The sequence below is a fragment of the Cydia strobilella genome, chromosome 2 (genome assembly GCF_947568885.1).
Source record: "Cydia strobilella chromosome 2, ilCydStro3.1, whole genome shotgun sequence".
In the NCBI taxonomy this organism is placed as follows: domain Eukaryota; kingdom Metazoa; phylum Arthropoda; class Insecta; order Lepidoptera; family Tortricidae; genus Cydia; species Cydia strobilella.
This window is the reverse complement of record NC_086042.1, coordinates 5,236,977-5,256,943: the sequence shown is the minus strand read 5'-3', so window position 1 is coordinate 5,256,943 and position 19,967 is coordinate 5,236,977. Positions and strand designations below refer to the sequence as shown.

The 19,967-nt window shown below is 37.3% G+C and overlaps 1 protein-coding gene across 1 annotated transcript in view; it reads left to right on the top strand.

Moving 5' to 3' along the window:
* LOC134751099 (progestin and adipoQ receptor family member 4) overlaps positions 1 to 19,967 on the top strand; it is a 94,654-nt gene that overhangs the window by 60,817 nt on the left and 13,870 nt on the right. Inside the window, exons 3-4 of the mRNA XM_063686447.1 lie at positions 15,422 to 15,525; positions 16,885 to 17,022. Coding sequence (XP_063542517.1) covers positions 15,422 to 15,525; positions 16,885 to 17,022 — 242 coding nt within the window. The remainder of the gene's footprint in view (positions 1 to 15,421; positions 15,526 to 16,884; positions 17,023 to 19,967) is intronic.

The window sequence follows — 19,967 nt, the reverse complement described above, 5'->3', positions numbered from 1 at the left end:
AGAATCGGCCCCTGTGCCTTTTACCTTACATACCGTAAAACCACCCAACTTTAGTCCAAAAGCTACCAACTATTGTCCAAAATTAACTCGAATATCTTCGAAAGACTCTTGGGAACAAATCAAATTATTTATATTAATTATTTTGATTTCAAATGACGGGTACACGGAAAGAACATGTCTAGTCCCTTTAGTAACATTTTGAGTAATCACGGTTTTAATATTTGGAACCATGTCAAAATGTATGGTAATTCCGTGACCAGGTCTTTTTTAACTAAAAAAAAGTTGTGTTACATATATTATACAGTGGTAGCAAAAGATATTACTAAGAGTTCATTAAGGGCTCTACATTTTGAAATGAAAATCTCATTTTCCGAAAAAAGTGACTAGACATGTTCTTTCCGTGTACACTTCAAATATCTTCGTCTAGGTGTGGTGTCTTTTATTCGAATGTCGTATTTCTGTGGCAAGATACGTATTTATAAAAATAAAAGAAAAAACAGACGAATGCTAAAAGGACACTGTTATTTATACTTAATTACGTATCGAATTTGGGGACCATAGTTAGGGTACAGGACTATATATACATAACTAGTTAGGTGGTTTTACAGTCCCTACATAACACATAGATTGCTACGCTCATAACATGTGCTACCACAGAATAAATAATAGTGCTAGGTACAGAAGATTCACTCTAACCGGCGAGATTAATTTTTTTACAGAAAATAAGTTCTGTATTTCAGTATTAATTATCGTGTTAGTGTTTAAAAACCCCCATTGGGGAACCTAGTTAGGGCTGAAAGGTAGCCCAGCAGACCAGTCCCGTCTCCCTCCCGAAATGACTCCAGCAGCATCAGGGGAGTACTTGCGTGGTGAACTAACTCGGAACGAAATCAGTGCCGGCCTAAACGTACCCAACCCTACGACGTATTATTCGTATGCTTGCGGCGGAAATTACGGGAGAATAAATTAAGTTCATTATTTAACTTCGTTTAAATTTATTTCTCTCCGCCAACCCCGTAGCGTTGGCGTCTATTACGACAGATATGACCGCTAGATGGCGCATGCGCGAACAGGCGTCCGTTCCGTAGCGGTGCACAGCAATTACTATATGCACGTGCCTCAAAACTGGGGGCGGCCGCATGTACTTGTAGCGGCGCGACGACATCGCGAAGTGAGTCACGCCTGGTGCTACGACGTAGGCCGTAGCGTTCATGTTTGCTACTCGTATGTAGCAAAAAAATTCCGTAGTCGTTTTGATAAATTTACGTACACTTACATATGGGTTACCCTCATCTGGCATAATTTTGTTTGTCAGAAATACACTTCGCATAACATGTATCGCAGAAACACTTTTAGTCGAATGATAATTTTGCATGACTATTACTTGGCATTTATAGGGAATATGACAGGGGTTTTATAGATAGGTACCTACCTACCTACGTCAAATAGAAATTTCTCAATAGTTTGAGTTGCCATCAAAAATAGCCTGAGAAAATGAATGTACAGTTAAGGGCATAAATATATATACATTCCCAAAGTTTCAAAAATACCTTAGACAATAAAGTCGTGTTCACATATTTTTGAGCCATTTGTCTGGATCGATATTTTTGCCTTCGACTGTACAATACTATAATCTAAGAAACAGCTGACGGTACTAAACTCAAAATAATGGACCTTCGTAAAACGGGCGTAAACTATTAGCCGTTATCATATTACGTGGCGAATGGATTAGGTCCAACCGTGGTGCATTTAGATTTAGGTAGAAGATATCGCCTGTGGGCTAGGCCGACCCGGGAATTACCTAACCTAGCGGAAGGCGAAGTTACAAGTAAGGTCACTAACTTAGTAACTCTTTTATAAGTTTCCAAAGTGCCCCTGAACCGAGCAGTTTAAGGTCACCGCGGCACGCTAGAGTAAAGCTTCTTAACAAACACCTTCAACGGCAACGCCCAGCTACTTTGTAGTCCAATCAACGAGGAGAGTTAACAATGTGGATTACCTTTTTTTTTGTAACAAAATAAATATTCTTTATGGCGCCAATAACATTAGATACATTTTACAAGCAAAATTACAAATATATTAAAAAGAAAATTATAAATAGGTAACAACAGATTTTACACGCAAAATTACAAATATATTAAAATGAAAATTATAAATAGGTAACAACAGATTTTACACGCAAAATTACAAATATATTAAAATGAAAATTATAAATAGGTAACAACGGGCAGTATTATCGCTAAAAAGCGATATCTTCCAGACAACCTTTAATAACCCATGTCAAAATTCAACAGGTTAGGAAGACCATAATTTGAATATGTAATAAAGACTGCTCATATATATAAATGCAATTACAGTGTTATGTTCCCAATATGTTGACATGCAATTTGGATACCCGAAGATCTTAATACTGTCCAGTGTGTCACGTAACACAATGTAATTCGCCCATTATTTCATACAATTTTCTGTTTATTCCCATGGTTGACAGATAGAGAATATAATATTTGGCATTAAATTCGCCATTTCCTCTGCATTTATGCAACAAATTTAAAAATGCATAATTTAAAGGTTAGGTTTTTAAAGCTCTCTAAATTGTTACTTATATTAGACAGAGGATTCATGTTTATAACATTATACATTACCATATTGCAATAATTACTGTAAAATATTTTCAGCGCCTTTAAAAACCCATAAACATGTTAATTTATGGGCCTCCATAGGTACATAATACATATATATATATATTACAGGTTACGAAATCTATATAGTATTTGTTTGTAATAATACGATATGGATGCATAATTTGAAATAAAAACGATTGATTGATATACCAGGTTTGCATTCAGTTCTATAGTTAATTCCGATTCGAAACTAAGAAATACTTCTTCGACGGGACTATAATGCCGACAATTTTGACAGTAATGTAAGGCGGTGGCGGCGTGGCCTCCGGAAGCATAAAATGGCATCATTAGTCACCGCTAACATTATTGAAGCAGGAATGACTCTGCAGTACTTAACACCTGTCATCAGTCATAATTCGATATCGATTAATATATTTTTGGTTAATGATAAATATACAAAACCTGGTTTGTTAATGATTGATCGAGTCAAAGTTAGTAGAGTAACGAAGTAACCACTAACACCACCATAACGTCAAAATATAATGTATGTTATGTGATGGTTTTCATATATGGAGCTGCAGAATTATCTTAGACGGACTCTCGACCAATACCAGCAGCAACCGTCTATAGAATTTTATTTTCAACGGCTTGCCAAATTTGTAGATAATTGAACACCTTATCCTAAAATCTTAAAGCAAAAGGTCAAATAATTCCGGCAAATGTGTAAATATCGCTTTTAGATTAATTTGGGACGAGATGGACTCGTGCACAATGAACTGGATATTTTGTCTCTGTGCAAAAGTAAAACGACTAGCTACTTTCTTGAATACTTATTTGTCTAAGAACAATAAGCCAAAACTTACAAGTGCTAAGTACTTACGACCTGTAAGATACAGGTACCTACTAAAAAGTGAAGAGTGGCTAAAAAGAGAGAAGCCTACTAAGGGGACTGAAAAGACCCGTTTTTGCTATCTTGCGAAGTGCCAAATTATTACTTAATTACATAAAGACCGTGAATTCAAATTCAAATTAGTACTGTATTATTTTCGAAACGTGATGGGTACGCTGACACATGTCATTAAGAAATTATAATAATAATAATAATAATAAGCCCTTTATTCCAAATAAATAAATTCATGAAATTACATTTAAATTAATTAACTTATAAGATAATTATATAATATTTCAATTTCAATTAGTATTATTATTATTATTTATTTATTTATTTTGTGAAGTTTATTTGGTTGCCCAATGTTGGGCAAAGGCCTCCTCCATCAAATGCCATGACATTCTGTCGGCCGCCAGTCTTGTCCAGGTATGGCCCGCAAACAGTAGTATCTCATGATTCCATCTGCGCCGGGGACAAAGAAATTATAGGGTTTTTTATTATTATGAGTGAGACAGTACGTCTTACACAAATCGACATAGTCCCACAGTAAGCTCAATAAGGCTTGTGCTGTGGGTACTAGACGACGATGCATATATAATATATTATAGATACATATAAGTAATTACACAATTAGAAAACATCCATAATTAAGGAACAAATATTGTGACGAATACACAAATAAATGCTCTTACCGGGATTCGAACCCGGAACCTTTATCTTCGTGGGCAGGGTCATTACACTCATTACCGACACCGACTAGGCTAAGGAGGCCGTTGTATTCCACTGATCTTATTTACCACCACTTTTTCGTCTTGCAATAACGGTCATTCCGAAGTCATACGAAGATTACGAAGACATTGTCAAATGCTAGGTAGTGATACTGTGTTTTTTTTTATACATTTGCTCAAAAAGTGCTACTTTACGTAGCTGTTTAGCGTGCGGAAAGTTGGTTTTCGTGAACTAGTGCCTATTACTTTCCAATTTTTTTTTTTTATACTTGTTCCAATTCATGACTACTTATTGATGAGTGTTAATATTAAGTTTCCTTTAAACGTCGTAATCAACATAAAAGCCTACTGTTAATGTACGAATACGAAAGATATACATTAGTATTTCATATTTTATTACTTACCTCTTCATCATTATAACACGTTTATTTTTTAGGGTTCCGTACCCAAAAACGGCACCTTATTACTAAGACTCCGCCGTCCGTCTGTCCGTCTGTCCGTCTGTCTGTCTGTCTGTCACCAGGCTGTATCTCATGAACCATGATAGCTAGACAGCTGAAATTTTCACAGATGATGTATTTCAGTTGCCGCTACAACAACAAATACTAAAAAGTACGGAACCCTCGGTGCGCGAGTCTGACTCGCACTTGGCCGGTTTTTTATATTGAATATTGAAAAACCGTTCTTAATAAGTTGTCTTAATGGAACGGAATAGCTATGGAAGGTAGAGGTAGGAATAGCTGCCGAAACGCCTGTCAAAGAAGAGGTATTTTTTTTACTGCAAGCATGTTTTAAGTTTCCAAAGGCAATTCGATATTTTTATTCCTTACTTGTTGTTTTTCTCTTTTTTTCGCAACTGTATTAAAAAATGCCGTCGATACACGTGCGGAAATGTCATATATCTCAGTACTCGTGAAGTAATGACATACTTTCCGCACTAGCATCGAAATGTACTATTATGTCTTCATCAGACAAAGCGTTTCAAGACAAGGTAACTGTAAACCAAATTAAGCCTAAAGGCCGTTACCTCATTACTCATTTAGTTGATAGTGTTCCCAAATCCAATTTCTCCTCACATGAGGTACCTATTTACGGACTCAAAGGCTTAATCGGTCACCACCCGACAGTATCATAAGCCGCGGCGAGCCAGACGCGGCGACCTACAACCCTTCTAATATTAGCCGGACCCGGGACCACTCAGCTTCAATGACATTTCAAAAACGGACCCGCTTAAGTACTAATTACTTCACAATTCTAATTCACTTTACCCGTAATTGATTAGCCTGATTAGCCATCATAAATTATCAATTGTAGGTATCTAAATTCTGTTCATTTGCATAATAAATCACAAGGAATCTGCACTTAGAGCGGAAATCATTAACTTCATTTAATGAGATAATCAACTTAAAATTGGATCCAAATGTCACCTCATTCATGAGCGTTAAATCTGCCATTCATTTTAACATTGAGGTGAGTAAGTTATGTCGCAAAATAGCCACCCCAGTCACGTAAAAAAGTGGCGTGGCGTACCTAGATGACAGCGATTTGAGGAAATCTCGCGACAACGTACATAACTTACATACTTAAGTAGACTTTAGGTATGTGTGCTAGAGTTGGTAAGGTGTCAAGTCTCATTAACCTGAAATGGGGTAGGTAACTGTTAAAGGTTTGCATAGATGGCGCCATCATAGTTTGCCCCTTTCTCAAGTTTTGTTCTATGAAATTTGGCTTAAAGGGCTGGCATCCAGACCTTTAAAATTCGAAAAAAAAAACAAGAATTTGACACAATTCTAGGGATTGACAGGGCAAGCTATGCTGGCGCCATTTGTAAAATATGTCCGGCCGGCCAACCCCATTGAAGAATGTTAAGTTTTTTCGGGGACTTTTTTTAACAGACTTAACGAATCGTGATTCTAATATATTTTTTTACTGATAGCCTTGCCAGTTTCAGGGTTCCGTAGTCAACTAGGAACCCTTATAGTTTCTCCATGTCCGTCTGCCAGTCAGCCCGCGCCGCGGCTTTGCTCCGTAATCGTTATTGCCAGAAAGCTGCAATTTGGCATGAATACATGTCATGCATGGCCACAGAACGGTAAAATATGGAACCGGTTCCGGCCTGGCTGGGTGGCCTAGGGGTTCAAGGTGTTAGCCCGGATAAAGACGCCGGTTCGAATCCGGCCTACACCACTGGAGGGAGCAATTCGTGCAAAATTATTCCCTAACCATTCCAAAATATCAATCACTTCAACAATATTCATTTATTGCGCTATCGTACACAAACATAACAATTTATATTAAATTAAAAATTTAACACTTCAGAACTATTACAATTATTTAACATTAAAATTTTTTTTTTATCTCAGAAAAATCAACTTCCATCCATAATTTCGATCAGGTCACGTGTCCGTCTTACGAATGTTCAATCTGTCGGTCACGTGACCTGTCGATCACGTGAAATCTGTCGCGACTGTCGCGAGTTTAACATTTTTTCCACATCACAACAAGTGCACAGAGCCGCTAAAGAAGCTTTTTACTTCAAAAATTAAATAAAATAATTTGATTTGTTCCCAAAGTTGAGAGTATATATATACATATTGTTCTTTGTGTTATGGTTGTAAAAGCAACGTAAGTTTTTAATTGTTGTTAGTTTTAAATGCTGTAACGATAATGTGTATTCCATATTCCAAAGAGCCTTCTATAATACATAGTATAATCAAGTCTGCAATTATTTTGAGTGAAAAATCTGAGCTGAGTATGCAATGTGCGACTCAAAGAATCTAGTTGAGTCATTACCAACACTACTCCTAAGCTCGCTATTCTATCTATCGCTATCTATTTGTCGTCGGAGTGACGCTAGTGACGTGCTCTTTCACTGCACTATTAATCAAAATGGCGGGACGTGCGAATTGAAAAGGGCCGCGACATGATGGTTATCGACGATGGTTATTAGTGGTTTACCTCGCTACGCTTACCGAAAGAGAAAGAGACAGGCTTATGTTTAACAACGAGTATGGCAAAGATGAATGGAATGCGAAAATTAATCAAAAATACTTAACAGATTTTTGGTACGTATAGAAATAGATATGGAAGTATTTTTTGTGCTCCTTATGTATATACTTACAGGGGGTATTACAGGTAGGTAGTATTGTTATACTTATAGGTAATATAATTGCTTTGCAGTCATTATTTAAATCTGGATAGAAAATTCTACTTGATTCTCTTTCTTGTCATTCCTTAGAGAGGACGAGGTATCAGGCATATTTCTTCTTTAAAGAAACTCGGAAAAAGATACACAACAATCTGGACCGTAATTAAGGATCTCGGCCAAAAATATGAATCCCTCTTTTTCCTTTAACAAAAGCTGTAATATCCCTTTATAATATTTACCATGACTAAACAAATATTCCGGACGGCAACAGCAAAAGGGATTCCCAATACACTTCTCCGACGGTTCTCTTTGACATAAAACTAAATACAAACTTGTTCTAACACAGTGGTCCATATTTAAATGATTTACTTAAAGTTAGTAATTATTTCATAGTGAATAAATATTTTTTATCAGGCACAACAAGTAAACGGAAAACAAATTAAATAACAATTTCAAATGCGAGTGCAACCACTAAGTTAGTTAAGTTAATATGTCTCACGATAGTTTAAATTCGATTAATTTCAAATGTGTTCATACTTTGTATATACATCTATCTGACATCCCTACTTACCATTTGTTTATAAAAGAAACAAAGGAAGTTAAATATTAGAGACAAAATCCATGAAAAGTGTGGGTAAACATGAATAATAATTAAATTTTAAGTAAAATCGATACATAATCAAGGCTTACCAATTACCTATTATAATGTAACATACCTGACTACGAACTACGATAACTACGAACTTGGCAGATTTAAAAATATTATAAACACACCAGCTTAATTGCTGCCTTTGTATGTTTCGCTATGAAATATACTAAAACTAGTGGCTCTGTGAGCTGTAGACCTCGCGAGCATAGCTTAAGATGGATGTGTCTAGGATGGTTTAAATAAGAGGGTAGAATAGCTAAGTATAGACAATAGGTACTTTTTTCATACAATTTCCATTTCGGGAGAAAACGGTTTCGACTAACTAAATCACTTTGATTTTGATGTTGATCGCTTCAGCATAATATTTTCTAGGTTTATAAATTTCGCTTTGAAAATTATTGTGGCTTTTTAGTAGGTACATTACTATTAGTTGAACCCTATGAAACTATTGATACTGGATAGAAATGGAATCGATTGGCATAAAAAATAGCATGTGAAAAATAAAAGTTTTCATTTCATACAAATTGTATGGGAAAAGTTTTCCTCGATTTGTGGCTTTTCTAGGCGAAGTTTTTTATGGTCCCATACAAGCTTTTGATCGTGGATAGGAATGGGATCGATTGGCATCAAAAAAACGTGGGAAAAGGCTATTAGGGACACAGCCGCAGTGGTTGACGTGAAACGTGGCGTGGAAAAGTTATTGCGAAGACCGCATAGGGCCGCTTAGGGACCTCATAGCGTAAAGCAGGCGCCCTGTATGTAAGACTTGAATGTTGAGCTTTGCCCTACCCTACAGTGAAAAGCTTGTAGGTAAGAGAAAAAGAGCGCCGCAGGCATTTGTCAAAAATGATCTTCTTCTTGCATCCTGTAGGTACCTATGTTTTTTCCAAAATCGGTAAACCCCAATCTTCGTTAATTTGAAATTGAGGAAAGGTTTTCTAAGACCATTTTCACGTAGCAGCACGGGATCTGGTAGTTGCCCTTACTGACCCAAACCACCTGGCTACCTGGCTGATTTTTGAATTTCTAAAAGTATTGAAATGCTTAGTAGTGGAGATATATTGAAGGGAGCCACACGAAATCAAACTCGAAACTCTAAAAACCGCACAAGTGCGGGTCGGACTCGCCCACCGAGTAGTAGTAGTAGTAGTACGGAGTTTTAGTATTTGTTCCTAAAGCGGCAACAGAAATACATCATTTATGAAAATTTCAACTGTCTAGCTATCACGGTTCATTAGACACAGCCTGGTGACATGCAGACGGAGAGACGGACAGACGGACCCTTTGGATAAGGAACCCTAAAAATCGGCCCGTTTCGACCTCACGATGTCACCACATATCGAGCAAATTAGGCACTACTTAGCTAGGTCACCTGTGTTAAAGTGACATCTTTGTTAGTTATAATTAAACTTAACTTCACCATCTTGTTTAACATGGATGATCACTCACATGGACAGGCGTTGGGCAAAATTTTCTCAATTTTTATTGAATTTTTCAATAACATTATTGAATAATTGGCTCCATAAACCCGCTCAGACAAACGAATCTATACTACCTAAACCTCAAAGATTATAGTGCAAAAAATCTACGTATTTTAAGAGAAATACTGTAAATAAAATTATATGAAATTCGGAATAAGGAGAACCACTTAAATCTAAATAAATGTATGGCTCCTCGGTTAAGAACACTAGAAAATTAATAAAAAAACATATGTTTTAGGTCTAGTTAAATAAAAGCTTGTAAAAATAAAACGAATACGCTTAGCCCGCGCTTGATGAATCAATAATATTATTTTCATTTTTTGAAAATAGAAAAATATAAAATAAATAAAAAACAATACGAAATTTAAGTGAAAAAAATACAAAAAGTTATGCAGCAGCATACAATTACCGGGGATCGAACCAGGGACCACCCGTTGCAAACGAAAAAAGCGACTGTTTGCAAAACACGCCACGCTAGTTCTTATGCTAGCTGACGAAATACAGCTACTGTTTCTCGAGTAAAAACTAAACATCTAAATACCGCCAAAACCAGCAATACAAAATTTCTGCATTTTTTGCCGTTTAATCTGTAAACATATCTCTAAAAGAAAATACTATTATGATATCCATACGACTATTTGTTTGGGCGCGAGCTATCACGACTCTGCCATTTTGAAAAATTTCCAAAAACCGGGTCGACAAAAAAATTCTATTTAATCATAGAATTTGGTCACAAAATTTCACGAGAATCGGTTGAGAATTGCGACCTGTAGAGGAGAACATCCGGACATACAAAAGCAAAATGCGCGAGTCAAACCGTAGACCTTCGCTACGCTTCGGTCAATAATATTTTCGCATCGCGTTTTGCTAAACAAAGGGGCTAAGATCAAAGATCCTGAAGGATACACTACCAACCTACTCCATAAAGCTCTTACAAAATAAACACGTATTTTTTGTGTAGATAAAACTCGAAGTTGCTGCCACATTCGGACTTAGGGAAGATTTCATGCCATGTACCAAACATTTCTTAATAAGTGTACCTATATTTAAAAAATCTCTAATGTACATGTTACATTTTTTGTATTGTTTAATCACATTCTGTTTTAGGGGTTAAAATATACCTATTACTATAATATCCTTAGCACTACATTCGACTTGTATTAATCATTTAAAAAATATATATACTTAAATGAAAGTGCCAATCTCCCAACTTAAATACAACGATAGGTTAGGATTTTAATGACACAACTTCACTTCCGTGACATATGACATAGACATATTAAGTATGAGTAATAATGGCTCCTCTACACGATGGCCCAGCGTAGGCCAGTCTGGGATGCATTATGCGTTAGAGGGAGCAAGTGATATTGCTATCTCATTCTACCACATAGCTGCGTCCCTTAGACTGGCCTACGATGGGCCATCGTGTAGAGGAGCCATAAAAACACAGTCTGTGTCGGTCCGTTAAAGCTCCTCGATATGGAGCGAAACCTGTCGATAAATCCTCGACATAAAATACGTGAGTGAACCGTTATTTTAATTTAGGTATTTAACAAATCAATTTTCAGACGATTAAATTGGGAAAATCTCGGGATTAATGTGGACGGTGTATCGCTGACGCATTTAAGATTTGCTGACGACATTGTGATATTCGCCGAATCACCTGACGACATAAATCGAATGATAAAAGATCTTACGTTGGAAAGCGGAAAAGTGGGTTTAAAGCTAAATCCCGAAAAGACTAAAATGATGACAAATGGAAACAAAGTCACGATACAGTTAGAAAACACCGAAATCAAGTACACTGATGAATATATATATCTGGGACAGCTCATAACACTAGAAGAACCTATGCGCAAAGAAGTAGAGAGAAGAGTTACGAACGGCTGGAAAAGATACTGGAGCTTAAAAGAAGCTATGAAAGACAAAAAACTGCACATAAACATAAAAAGTCAACTATTTAACACGTGTGTACTACCCGTCCTTATATATGGCTGCCAATCATGGAATTTAAATCAGAAAATGACCAGAAAACTCGCATCCTGTCAATACGCTATGGAAAGGAGTATGATAAATGTCAAGAAATCAGACAGACTGAGAAACCATGTCATCAGAAATAAAACAAAAACCATAGATGTAACACGGAAAATGAGGAGACTCAAATGGAAATGGGCAGGGCACATGATTAGAGGTCATGATAAATGGAGTAAGAAAGTGACAGGATGGTACCCCAGGAACAGCAAAAGGAAGAGTGGTAGACCACGAAAAAGATGGGATGATGATATTAGACAGGTGGCAGGAGCGACGTGGAACAGAGTCGCTTGGGAAAGATCGGAATGGAAAAGGTTGGAGGAGGCCTTTGCCGATTGGCAAACAGATCTACAAAAAATAAGCAAGCAGCAAATACTAGAATAAGTTTTTATGTTTATCTTTTGTTAAAATCAGTCTAATGTTACTAGGTTAAGTGGATCTGAATAAAAGGCTATATTATTATTATTATTATTATTATTTAACAAACAAATTTCTCATTTCATTTTCTTTATTTTAACATACATACATATAATCACGCCTATTTCCCGGAGGGGTAGGCAGAGACCACGGATTTCCACTTGCTACGATCCTGATATACCTCTTTCGCTTCCTTCACTTTCATAACATTCCTCATACACGCTCGCTGGTTTAGGGTGCTCTTGACCTGGCCTCTCTTCAGGATTTCCCCGATGTGATCAGAGAAAGTCCGCCGAGGTCTGCCCCTTCCAACTCCCGTTTCTACCTCTCCCTTATACACTCTCTTTGTTAGCCTTCTTTCACTCATTCTTTCCACGTGTCCAAACCATCTCAACATACCTTTCTCAATTTTTGTCACTACATCTTCGCTCAGTCCACACTTTTCCCTAACAAATTTTAACAAATTAACAATTTAACAAATGGGAATTTAATACTGTAGAGGCAACTCTGTTGGTTGTTTACCCACCCTTCGCCGTTATCTCGCAAACTGAGCAGTTTCAATATGGGTACTCGCAGGCGAATTGATCGCCGATAAGGATACCGCAAAAACTGTTAAATGAAATTTGCTGAGAAATAAACCACCTGTTTCAAAAGGCTCCCCTACAGTTACCACGGCTCTTTATTGTCCCACGGACTAAACAAATATGGCCGGTTATGCGAGGATTATTTGCTATAAGTTTGTGTGTGTGGCTATAACGCCTACACTAATAGTTGCTAGTATTATTAAATAAGCCCACATGAATTCTACATTGAAAATGTTCTTAAAGCAATACGAAACTCCTCGCCTTTAATTTCAAGAGGCATGGAAAAATAATGAAAAATTTAAGTAATTTCACCAAACCTGCTACTCTACCTTTAAGTAAAGAACACCAGGGGCTCGTCCCTGTCCCTTTCTAACAAAACCTGTCAAAAACACACACATTGCTGGACACATTGCTGGACCCGTGTGTAATTTTTGTTTTTAATTTGTAAATAATTTTATTTTTGTTTTTGCTATTATTTTTATATTCCCTTTTTTAAGCATCTTATTTCTTTCATCGTATTGTCCTGTGTATGTGTGCTTTATGGAATAAATGTCTTTCTTCTTCTTCTTCAAAAAGTGACATCCACTTGTATTACAAGTTACAAGCTTTTGAGAAACGGGCCCCAACTATTATATTATGTGTCTTTGTAATATATTTAAGTTACGGTCACACTTAAATTCTTATCTAAGTCTCATTCCGCACGGAGGCACAAGCGGTAAAAGTTACGGTACGGCTCCAGGCCTTTTACCGTTAATGTACTTAGTATTTTAGTGTTTCTTTCAGGTAAAACAACATATTCAGGACTTAGAAGAAGTTTGTGAAGATTTCTGGATAGTATTTTAGGCTTAGGTAGGTAACTATGTGGCATAAATAGACATAAGACGATTGGAACTGTTTTACTTCAAATAGAGTGAATAGACATCTTTTAGGTAAGCATGATCCATCCTAGACTGCATCGGCACTTATACAGGTGAGATTGCCGTCAAATGCTTGCCTTTTTATTTTATGCACCTGATTTATTTTATGAAAATCTGCGACAAACGATCACGAAAACAAATGTAATTTAATTCTGCCTAACTGTGTTAAAGGCTCCGTTCCAAATGTTAAAAAGAAACCCTCGAAAGAACGTGAGACCTTCTTTCCGTATAACAAACACTTACCGAACTTACTAGAAAGAGTTTTTTTTACTAAAAAATTTAAAATTTTGCTTTGCCGCCCGAGGATTATACCACGACGGTGGTAAACAAGCGTCACACAAAATCTCGATATACATGTTGAAGTATAAAGTTCCAAGTTGAAATGTAACCATAATATGTGGATTTGTGACACCAATAATTAGTCCCTGACCTAAACTTGAGTCACAGAATAAGTAATAGTATTATCACTAGAGTCGCGAGTATAATAATAGCTCTACCTATCTAGTTGGATCAGTGTCTACCCGAGCCTGATCGAATCATTACATTAGGCTCCCATTGCCTGCTGCATAACATCTGGATTGCTATTTATAATCTCTACCGGCTTCTTCGCCATTGTAGTTTAGGTAATATATCTGGCCTATAGTTAGGCGCAGTTGTGGTGAATATCGGTGTCAAGTTATGCTAGAAATTAGAAACACCATGGTATTGCAACGAATTGTTTTGCGAATAGTATAGGCTTGGGAAAGAGCCATCAAAGCCCGGGTGCCGTGCCCGTGCCGGGTACGGCCGGCGCGGCTTGTACAAGTGTCGTAAATTTTAACGTGCCCATGTTAGCACAATAAACACTCACATTTAAATATTGTGTGTTTAAATGCAGGGATGTTATTAATTTATTATATTTCATTAAATTCATGGTTCATTTGTAGCACAGGAATATTTAGGTAATGTTAAGTAGGAAAAAAACTGGAATAATCTCCAAGATTCCAACAAGCAAAATAGTACATTTCGATGATAGTGCGGAAAATATGTAATCAGTGCTTTACGCGCCTTTACCTAAACGTCCATCAGAAAAAATAGCAGTACTAATTTAATGCGCCTGTTTTTAAAAATTTTACAACATTCTACTTATCATATGCCAGTATGCCTAAACGTTGGGGTTTGCACGATATGGCTGTAGTGGTCGCTAGTCAGCTAGTACATGAAATGGCGGCGTTTCATGATCTGCCTAGAAATATCTCGATTTTCCCGATTTTACGATCTGCCGGCGACTTATAATTTACCACAGCGATAGCATTCGTTAAATTCTTTCGATTATTTTATTACCTATAAGTTAGCAGCTAATAAAAATTAAAACATCAAAAAAATAAAAATAAACTCCAACTAGAGGAAAATTTACACGTTAATATTAGTACTTAATGTGTGTGAAAGTAGGAATTTAAAACATAGCTAGATAAAATATTATCTGCTCACCTAAAAAGTGCCGCTTTGTCCTGTACTCATTAGGTATAGATTCTTGTCAATCGCCGTGACATGAATTAAAATGCAGAGCCAACCAGACAACCCAATTCAATTAGGAGATTGAATTTTCCGCTGTTAATTGCAGCAGAAAGTGGAAATCATCCGAGCCCGATAAAATGTAGAACATTACCAATATAATTAATCTAGAACGGACAAGTATCAATTTAAACAGTGAGTAACTTTGTGATGAATTACTCTATAGCAACCGCACTTAATTTAACTATTGTTTAAAACATGACCATTTAATACCACCACCATTAATACAACAAGGCACTCAATATGTATACCGACGACTTGGTTAAAATCGCAGGTGGTCGTTGACCTAGAGCCCTGTGTCCAGCAATTGGACATGTTCCACCTTCTATCATAGTTATGATTTTAGTATTTGTAGTAAACAAGGCAAAATGTGATTATAATTTTAATTTCTTATTGTTGCAGGTGCAATCCCCATGGTGACGGCGACAGTGCACTGCGCGCCCGCGCCGCTGCGGTACTCGGTACTGGCAGTCTACAGCCTCGGCAGTCTGCTGGGCCTGTATAAGGTGACACACAATTCTCATGTACCTATAACACAATGTGTACCAGCGCGCCATTGTGCCCCATTGTTGACGGTGATGACGGTACTCGGTACTGCCAGTCTACGTGATTTGTGATAAGTATAAGAGGACAGACCGGACGGATAAATCTTGATTGTCAATATTTTTTATCATCTGCCATCTCGTAAATCCTAACAGTAAAAGTCAGATTGCATCACCATACTTTCCTTTATACAAAAGTTGTTTTGGCTCTTGATAATTCTTAAGTGCTCAGTATCTGTGCCAAAAACTCCATGTGCTAGTGAAACACCAACGAGGATGCCAAGTGATGCCCATCGTAACTCACTGGCCCGCTGGCAGCATGTTGCCATCACGTTGCCAGTTGGCATGCAAGGCAGCCTGAATGGAGAACGGATAGCGCTAAATTATGTAGATATGTAGGTTTATCTGTCAAATCGTTAATATTTAAATAAAATCTTGAGGGCAAATTAAACTTTTAAATTAAAATGCTTAATAAGTTACCAACTTTAGCTTTTATATTAAGTATCAGACTTTCCAAATAAAATAAGTAAGGTACCTATCCTAGCACCTCAATAACCTTCTAAATAACACTTAGCTTAGTACCTCGTTAAAAGTAAGCGACGTTCAATTGTGCAACCGACCATCTCCCATGACCCGCAATCCTTTTACAAGTCAGCAGTTATCAGGCATATTCGCGAAATAATATCCCAACTGTGCCAATGTGGCTTAATAAAAGAGTTTTTGATTGACTGGCGACAGGCGGGCGTCACACTTGGTGCCCGCTGCAGGGATCTCACCTCTGCCAGCTGCGCGCCAATAAAAAACAAACTAGAAGTGTGAAGCGGTGTAATGAGTGCGGAAAATGTCGGTGAAAAACTTCTCATTGTTCCCTAAACACGAATAGGTACTAATGAAGAAATGCGATTATACGAGTATGACTCCCAATAGAGTTAGATGCATGAAATGCACGATCTTTTAGTGTCATAAAATAATATAAAACCTTCATAACTTGGGAGTCTAATTAATTAGTCCGGAGAGATTAAAATTTCCTACATCTAAAGCCAGCGACTCGCGCTCCTACATAATTACGAATTTAGTTTTCCACTAAATAAATATCTACCTCAAAATATTACTTTTATAAACTCCTGAGATGCAAGACATCATTCTAAATACACTTCAGTCTGTTATATTATACAGGACATCTTCATAACTCACGAACTACTGTTTATGGTTGTGTCAAGTGTGTGTAAGTTTTGTTTTTAGCTTAGTCCTGTGAAAGAGAAAACAATAAGCAAAACATAAAAAGTGGTGGATCACGTTTTTAATTTTATACTTTGTGCGCAGGCGATGCGCGCGTGGTCGCCGTGGGAACGGAGGCTATGCTTCGCGGCGCCGTTCTGCATGCGCGTGCTGCTGGCCGGCGCGCGCGCAGCCCGGCTCGGCGGCGGCTGCCCGCACGCCATCCTACACGTGTTCCTCCAGGTAATCAACCCTCGGCCTCGACTCGTAGCCGTGCATGTCTCATAGAGCTCATACTTAAATTCCTTCTCGATCCTCGGCGAGCTGATTGCTCAACTAGATTAAAACAGCGGTGACGGTGAAGAAACAGTGCCAATGAAATAAATTAAGATCCAATTGTATCATCTACTATTATCTTTTGTATAGAATAGCGTCCCAATTCGAACAAAGCTTATAAAATGTCACAGAGAGAATTTAATTTACCGATCTGTCAGTGTCAGATGTCAGATCCGATCGGTGTCGTATCGCTGTGACATCTTATAAGCATTGTTCGAATTGGGCCGTAAGTTGAGATAGTACAGTTTTGATTCATCTAAGTACTCGTAATAAGCCCACACCGGCCACCATAAAATGTATGGGACTGATATATTACTTATAATTAATTTAACTTTTGGTTTAGTTGAAGATAACTCGTTGGCTGGAATGGTAGAAGTTTATTATGCATAGGAAAATTTTGAAGTCGTGGTAAAACTACTTTCAGCCTTTTTTAACGATGCCAATTTTTCTTTATTCACCTACTTATTTCCACTACATGTTCATCCGAATATCTCCTCCTTGTTAAGTTTTTTTTTTACTTTATTGCATTGTAAAAATATACAGTGACAAAAGGCGTACTTAATGCTACACGGCATTCCAGTCAACCTTTAGGCCAAACAGAGAAGCAAAGTTTTCTTCCAATTATCATTTCTTTGATTCCGCTACCTTTGATTAAGCTAATGCGGGCGTCACATTGGATGCGGTTCCGCACGCCGTTCCGTTCCGTCCAAATAACGCTGTGTCGCGCTTATACCGGAGCGGTGTGCGGATCCCCGTTAGTGTGATAGCCAGTCTTATCGGTACATCCCGCCGCCTTGCCGTGAGTCAAGGAGGCAATAACCGGTGAAATGTGGCCGAGCCAGCACCGAACCGAGCCTCCGACCCACCTAGTTGGCGGCGCGCCAACTGGGCTGCTCCGCCAATAAACTAACCTACGAACTTGCACTGACCTTCGCTGGATGTTAGCATGCGCTACGCTGGTCTCCCGTAGCGCTGAAGCTTACAACATAGGGCTTATATTTGTGACGTTTTCAACCAAAAGTTACCACATTGTCGCTTGTCGATTTCAAATTAATGCTATATGGAAATAGCGCCTTATTGACAACCGACAATAAGTACCCTTTTGATTGAGAATGGCACATTTATCCAATTCAGTTTGCTATTATATGTTGCTATATTAATTAATGGGTAGGCTTATATGCGAGTAAGTAGGAAAATTCTTCACATAAGTAGGATTAATTGTGAAGGTGCGAAGGGAATCTGGTTCTGGCTGAAAAAGAGCGTTAAAGTGTCACAACCAAGGGCCTGACATTCTTTGATAGAGAAAGATAGTCTTATTGCGATTCCTATAAGAGGAAAGAGAAAATAGTGCCATGCTCTGTCTTTATCACCGACCGGGCATTTTTTCATGTTCGGGTTATGGCATCATGTGGGCATCATAGCAAGGAGGCTATGGCGAAATACCGAAATTTATAAGAGTGAAAGAGAAAAGACATTGGACATGCAAACCGGATAAATTGCGTATACATTTTATATATGAATATTATTTCTCTTACCCCTTGTATATACTATTTCTATGGGGCGGACAAGGGTGTTGCAGGCGTCCATAGGCTACGGTAAGTGCTTACCATCAGGCGGGCCGTATGCTTGATTGCCACCGACGTGGTATAAAAAAAAGGGTTGAAAAATTCTCGTTTTTTTTAAAAGCCATGTTTTTTAAGTTTTATTCGGAAAAAAACAATGTCACTTAGTGTCTATATTTTTCCGACAAAAACTGAAAAATACGAAAAAAAACGAAAATTTCAATACGTCCTGAAAAAACGATTTGATTCTTTCGAGAATTTTCAACCCTTAGGGTTGAAAAAACCGGAAGAATTTCCGTTTTTTTTTAAAGCCATGTTTTTTCAGTTTTATTTGGAAAAAAACAATGTCACTCAGTCTATATTTCTCCGATAAAAACTGAATAATACGGAAAAAAACGAAAACGTTTGTTGTATTCCCATACAACCCCACCCCACTTAAATATTTTTTTTTTTCTGTTTTTAGTATTTGTTGTTACAGCGGCCACAGAGATAAATCATCAGTGAAAATTTCAACTGTCTAGCTATCATGGTTCATCAGATACAGCCTGGTGACAGACGGACAGACAGACAGCGGAGTCTTAGTAATAGGGTCCCGTTTTTACCCTTTGGGTACGGAAACCTAAAAATGAGCTATTATTTTCTATGAAAATAAAACTTTACCCTGTGGCTGTGATTCAGCTGCAATATATGAGTTGATATGAGTATGACAGTGATGTTTACGACCCGATATATTAATGACAAAAATAATTGATTTTAATATACACATGTGACCCTTCAAACTCAAACTCTAAGCGCCACTTGCACCATCCTACTAACCCGGGGTTAACCGGTTAAACCTGGAATTACCATAGTTACCAGTATTTGACACTGGGTTAACCGGTTAATGTTTTTCATAGAAATGTTGTCATTAATGTTGACATTTACACACTTGTTCATATTAGCAAATGGCCCGATTCTACTTAAAAAGGTGCGCTATACTACTTTTTTTACGTATCAACCTACATTATTTTTGTCTGAATTTTGGTTGGTAAATTTTCAAACAATTAGATAAAATTCGTGAAGTTAAAGTGTATGATTTTGTGGTGCAGTAATAGTTTGTGTTAAGTGATGGAATTGAATGTATGTTATGCATGTATGTAGTAGTTTTTAAGTTATTAATTATTCTTGGATCTATTTAAATTATAGATGTAATAAACTATTGTATTAGAAAAAAGTTAAAGTATAAATTATAATTTAAGTTAATTATTGTATTGAGGAATGGATAGTACTCAATCCACACACTCGCTATCG